At 66.4% G+C, this 5,625-nt stretch overlaps 2 protein-coding genes across 2 annotated transcripts; one reads left to right on the top strand and one right to left on the bottom strand.

The window, feature by feature from the left end:
• Nucleotides 1-142: 142 nt before the first annotated feature.
• On the top strand, nt 143-1,637 carry LOC102421884 (tubulin beta chain). Its single transcript, XM_006109501.3, has one exon. The coding sequence runs from the start codon at nt 402-404 to the stop codon at nt 1,497-1,499; it is 1,098 nt and encodes a 365-aa protein (XP_006109563.1). The 5' UTR covers nt 143-401; the 3' UTR covers nt 1,500-1,637.
• On the bottom strand, nt 1,605-4,569 carry FAM166A (family with sequence similarity 166 member A). The gene is made up of 7 exons (XM_006109502.3): nt 4,326-4,569; nt 3,175-3,389; nt 2,838-3,100; nt 2,627-2,756; nt 2,312-2,406; nt 1,974-2,091; nt 1,605-1,718 (listed from the first exon to the last, which is right to left on the bottom strand). Exons 1-7 carry the CDS (start codon nt 4,379-4,381, stop codon nt 1,630-1,632), a joined length of 966 nt encoding a protein of 321 aa, XP_006109564.1. The 5' UTR covers nt 4,382-4,569; the 3' UTR covers nt 1,605-1,629.
• Nucleotides 4,570-5,625: the final 1,056 nt, after the last annotated feature.

Genomic DNA, 5,625 nt, shown 5'->3' with positions numbered 1-5,625 from the left:
GCCCAAGGTCACCCCCATTCAGAAGCCGCAGAGGGAAGTCCCGGTCCCCTTGTTACCTGGCGCAGAAAGCGGGGCCCAGTGGACCACCCTCCTCCCCTGCGCGTCACTCAATCCGCCGCCTAAAGCCGCTTTGGGAGGGAGGCCCAGCTGTCCGGGCGGAGCGAGCGGCGATGTAATCGCCCCGCAGAGAGCGCGGTGGCGGCTCATCTGTCCTTGGGAATTGGCAGGGCCGAGTGGGAGGGGCCGGCTTATTGTTAAGTGTCTCAGCTCAACCCCGGAGTTAATGTTTAACGAGGCAGGCGGCTGCCTTAGTGGGGGTCCACCTGCTTTACCTGTGGGGTGAGCTGTGTCACCTCGCACCAGGATGTTTGGCCTTTGGGCCCAGGGGTTACCAGTGACACATGCCTGGCCACAGGGTGACCCACTGCCCTCTTGCAGGTCAGAGTGGCGCCGGCAACAACTGGGCCAAGGGGCACTACACGGAGGGTGCCGAGCTGGTGGACTCCGTCCTGGACGTCGTGCGGAAGGAGGCCGAGAGCTGCGACTGCCTGCAGGGCTTCCAGCTGACGCACTCGCTGGGCGGGGGCACGGGGTCCGGGATGGGCACGCTGCTCATCAGCAAGATCCGGGAGGAGTACCCCGACCGCATCATGAACACCTTCAGCGTGGTGCCCTCGCCCAAGGTGTCGGACACGGTGGTGGAGCCCTACAACGCCACCCTCTCGGTCCACCAGCTGGTGGAGAACACGGACGAGACCTACTGCATCGACAACGAGGCCCTCTACGACATCTGCTTCCGCACCCTCAAGCTGACCACGCCCACCTACGGTGATCTGAACCACCTGGTGTCGGCCACCATGAGCGGGGTCACCACCTGCCTCCGCTTCCCTGGCCAGCTCAACGCTGACCTGCGCAAGCTGGCAGTGAACATGGTGCCCTTCCCCCGCCTGCACTTCTTCATGCCCGGCTTCGCCCCGCTCACCAGCCGGGGCAGCCAGCAGTACCGTGCCCTGACGGTGCCTGAGCTCACCCAGCAGATGTTCGACGCCAAGAACATGATGGCCGCCTGCGACCCCCGCCACGGCCGCTACCTGACCGTGGCTGCCGTGTTCCGGGGCCGCATGTCCATGAAGGAGGTGGACGAGCAGATGCTCAATGTGCAGAACAAGAACAGCAGCTACTTCGTGGAGTGGATCCCCAACAACGTGAAGACGGCCGTGTGCGACATCCCGCCCCGGGGGCTGAAGATGTCGGCCACCTTCATCGGCAACAGCACGGCCATCCAGGAGCTGTTCAAGCGCATCTCCGAGCAGTTCACGGCCATGTTCCGGCGCAAGGCCTTCCTGCACTGGTACACGGGCGAGGGCATGGACGAGATGGAGTTCACCGAGGCCGAGAGCAACATGAACGACCTGGTGTCCGAGTACCAGCAGTACCAGGACGCCACGGCCGAGGAGGAGGGCGAGTTTGAGGAGGAGGCCGAGGAGGAGGTGGCCTAGAGCACCTGCTACCGGAAGCGTGAGAACTCTTTATTCACTCTCAGTCTGTCCTCATGATCCTGTCTCACTGTGTGCACTGCTCTTCTTCCTGTCTTGACATCTGAGTTGTACAGACACCATTAAAGCATTTTCATAGTGCCCGGTGCTTCCTCTCGCGTTCCTTCCGGTAGGCCTGGCGTGTGCTGTTGCCGAAGGTCATCCCGTAGTGGTCCTGCATGTCTGCGAGGGGAGGGCCCACTGAGCCACTCAGCCGGGCCAGGGGCAGAGGGCGGGGGTCCCCCTGGCTGAGGCACTGCGGCTGCCCTGGGCCCCGGGAACCTGGGGCAGGTGGTCTCTGTGACGGCACAAGAGGCCCTCGCTGGGGAAGGGGTGCTGGGCCGTCCCCCCTCAGGGACACCCAGCTGGCCCTGTGCCCGTGGAGCCGCAGGGGGAAGGAGCCCCAACCACCTGTCCGCCCCAGTGGCCCGCACTCACATGGTATGAAGCCCATGTAGAAGGGTATCAGGCCCTGGCTGTTGTGGATGGTGTTGCTGGGCCAGTACGTTCGGGGCAGCCTCTTGCCCAGGGCACAGATGGGGTTTCTAGACATGAACTGGGGAAAGGGCAGGTGTGACCGGCAGGCTGCCCCCACCAGGTATCCAGCTGCAAGTGCCCGGTGGGCGGGGCTGACATTTGAGTGGTTAATGCTTGGGGGTCTTATCCCCTCCTCACAGGTCTGGAGGCTGCCCTGACCCTGCTGGGCTCCCCACCCCATCTGTGCTGGGGGCGGGGAGCCAGTCCCAGGGGCTGGGCCCAGGGCTGCTGTCCTCTACCTGACTTTTGTCGAACTCGTCCATGGCCTGTGTGACCCCGTTTTGGTAGTTCATCCCCATCACCCAGGCGTACCGGGGGATGAAGCCAGCGTAGCCTGGGGAGGAAGAGGTCTGGTGCCACCTCAGGTCCCCTCCACCGCCCACTGCTCCTAGTGCCCGGGAAGGCCGTCCCATGGGCACCTCCACGTTGGGGCCAGATAGGCATGGGCTTCTGGGTGCTTCCAGCCTTGGGGAAACGTGGGCAGCCCTTGCTCTCACCCTCCTGCTGGGCCCCCGGGCCTTGTGGGGTGTCCTCCCGCCAGGCCCGGCACCCACCTGAGATGGCCTTGCGCTGAATCAGGTTGGGGTGGTCCAGCTGGGGCAGCCTGTGGAACCTGGCTACGTCGAGGGTCTCGACCTGCTGGTGGCCTGGGCTGGGGCACTCATCCCTCCTGCAGTGGTACAGCTGGGACGGAAGGGGCGGGTCACACCCACCACCCCCACCCCCACCCGGGTCTTGGGTGAGGCTGGTCCCAGTGTCCGTTACCTGGTGCTGCCCAGAGACCTCTCGGAGGGGGGTGGTGGTTGTCCAGGCCTCCTCCCCATATGCCAGCCGCAGGCCCGGGTGCCCGAGGTCCCCAGCGTCCAACTTCCTGCCCGGTGGGCACGGGGGGTAGGGTGGGTAGGGCATGAAGCCCGGAGGCAGTGGGACCTGCCAGCATGCGCTCTCTTCGCCCGGAAGTCCTTCAGCCTCCGCCAGCTGCGGGGAGAACTGGCCCAGGACCTCGAAGTTCTTGAAGGGCTTCAGACCTGTGTGGACAGGGCAGCGTGAGCAGCAGCAGGGCGGGAGGCGCGGAGGGGCGGGCGGCGGGGCCTCGGCTCACCCGTGTAGTGGGGGATGTAGGGCTCGGCCAGGTCCCGGCAGGGGATCGAGGGCGGCTGGGGCTTGCTGAAGTCCTCGATGAACTTGGGCTTGGAGATGGGGGACAGCACGGAGCAGGGGCTCTTCTGCACGCTGGGGTCGGTGAGCAGCTGCGCCGTGGTCCGCCCGTAGGTGTTCCCCACCTGGTAGCGCAGCTGCGGGTAGAAGCCGGCATAGCTGGGGGCGGGGAGAGAAGGAAGGAGGAGGCAGGGCCGGTGGGCGAGGGCAGGAGCCAGCCTGCCAGTCCCAGCCAGGTACCCGACCTGGACCTCAGGATGGAGGGCACAGAAACGGGGCTCCGGGGCTGTCGAGGCTGAATGGGCAGCACATGTCAAGCACCGAACCTGCCGTGTCACCACCACCATCGGACGGCAGCGAGGGGCTGGCAGGTGGCAGAGGCGACGGAACGGAATGCCTGGACGCACGGACGGGGCTGGCGACAGGGTCCTGCCCAGGCACCGGGAGGCCTGCTGCACACAGCAAGGTGGCGCCGTGGGAAGGCCTGGCGGGGATCTGGCTCAGACCTTTGCCACCCAGGAGGCCAGGAGTCAGGGAACAGGACCAGGATTTGGGAAGCGGGCGGGAGGGCTGCTGGTGGAAGTGAGGGCTGAGCTGAGTGACACTTAACCACGTGGGAGGTGCTGTGGGCATATCTCGGGGCGGGGTGGGGGGTAGTGGGGGTTCGGAGCCCTCCCTCAGGCTCTCCTGCCCCACCTTGGCCCCCAGAACTACTGGGAAGTTAGGTCTGGTTCCTGGCCGCTTTTTCCTCGCTCACAGCACAGCGTGGTGTGTGGGTGCGCACACTCCGCGGAGGGCGTGGTCGGGGTTTACAGGGGGGCTGCCCCGCGAGGCAGCCTGGCGTCTGGGTGCTTATCTCGTCTTTAGCATGTGGAGCACTCTGGTGTGAGCGTCCGGCATTTTCCCGCCAGCCTCCGCCCGCTGCTGGCTGTCCCCGGCTTTCTGCTCGAGACACGCTGCCCACCTGCCATGGCACTCCCACCGCCAGCAGGGAGGGGAGGCCTGGGCCCCGCCCGCTCCCTGAAGACCCACTCTGGGTGCCCTCACCGCCGGCCTGAGCCGCTCCCCAGCCCCCTGCCGGCGTCCAGCGCTTACCCAGGGACATAGTGAGGTTCCGGCGTGAAGAGGTAGTGTTTCTGAGTAGCTGTCATCTTGCCTCAACTCACCTTTGCTGTGTGGTCCCTCCTCTTGGCCAGCTGCTTCCCTGGGAGGAGTCTCTGTTGCTTGACAACCATTGTGAGGAAGCCCCATTGCTGGGCACGCCCTGGCCAGGCCCCTCCTCAGCCCTGGGCACCCCCTGGCCAGGCCCGTCCTCAGCCCTGGGCACCCCCTGGCCAGGCTTGTCCTCAGCCCTGGGCACCCCTGGCCAGGCCCGTCCTCAGCCCTGGGCACCCCTGGCCAGGCCCCTCCTCAGCCCTGGGCACCCCTGGCCAGGCTCCTCCTCAGCCCTGGGCACCCCCTGGCCAGGCTCCTCCTCAGCCCTGGGCACCCCTGGCCAGGCCCGTCCTCAGCCCTGGGCACCCCCTGGCCAGGCCCATCCTCAGCCCTGGGCACCCCCTGGCCAGGCCCGTCCTCAGCCCTGGGCACCCCTGGCCAGGCCCGTCCTCAGCCCTGGGCACCCCTGGCCAGGCCCGTCCTCAGCCCTGGGCACCCCTGGCCAGGCCCGTCCTCAGCCCTGGGCACCCCCTGGCCAGGCCCGTCCTCAGCCCTGCGAGGGCCCGTCTTACAGGTGGAACACCAGGCCCACAGCAGCAGGTGGGAGGTGTGATACGAAGACCTCAGGGTCCAGAGAACGGGACAATCGCTGCAGCCAGGTCCCAAGTTGGCCCTGCCGGAGCCTGGGGCCAGGGTTCCCCTCAGGAGGCCAGTGGCCCCCAGGGTGAGGCTAAGAGAACCCCGAGCACCCCAAGTCCCCTTCTCAGACCAGAGGCCCGGGAGCTCAGGGGCACGCTGATAGGCCCCCGCGGCAAGGGGGCCGTCTTCCCTGGAGCTGGCACTGTTTTCCATTTTAAACGGGAGGTGGAACTGAATCAGATCAATGCTGACAACGGCAGTTTCTGGCGCTCCTCGGGTGGGTGCCGTCGGGAAAGCAGTTTGGGAACACACACCGGGGCCCCTTGCCTCCACTTGTAGGAACCTCTCCTAAGGAATGAGAGGCCTTTAGCCCAAGACATGCGCGTGTGATGTCACCCACCATGGCAGTGTTTGCCAGAGAGGAACGGGAGCCAGCCCAATGTCCGACGCCAGGGCTCTGCTCACAAACACCCGTGGCCTCTGCCCTCAGGGAACTGTGTGCACCCAAAGGGCCCAGAGCCCTGGCTGAGCGCTCGCCGGATGAATCCCGTCTCCCCACGCGGATGCCTCCCACGCCAGGCAGGGCCCGCGCTGGACGGGA

Source organism: Myotis lucifugus, unplaced genomic scaffold (genome assembly GCF_000147115.1).
Source record: "Myotis lucifugus unplaced genomic scaffold, Myoluc2.0 scaffold_10654, whole genome shotgun sequence".
In the NCBI taxonomy this organism is placed as follows: domain Eukaryota; kingdom Metazoa; phylum Chordata; class Mammalia; order Chiroptera; family Vespertilionidae; genus Myotis; species Myotis lucifugus.
This window is presented reverse-complemented; position numbering and strand designations above follow the sequence as displayed.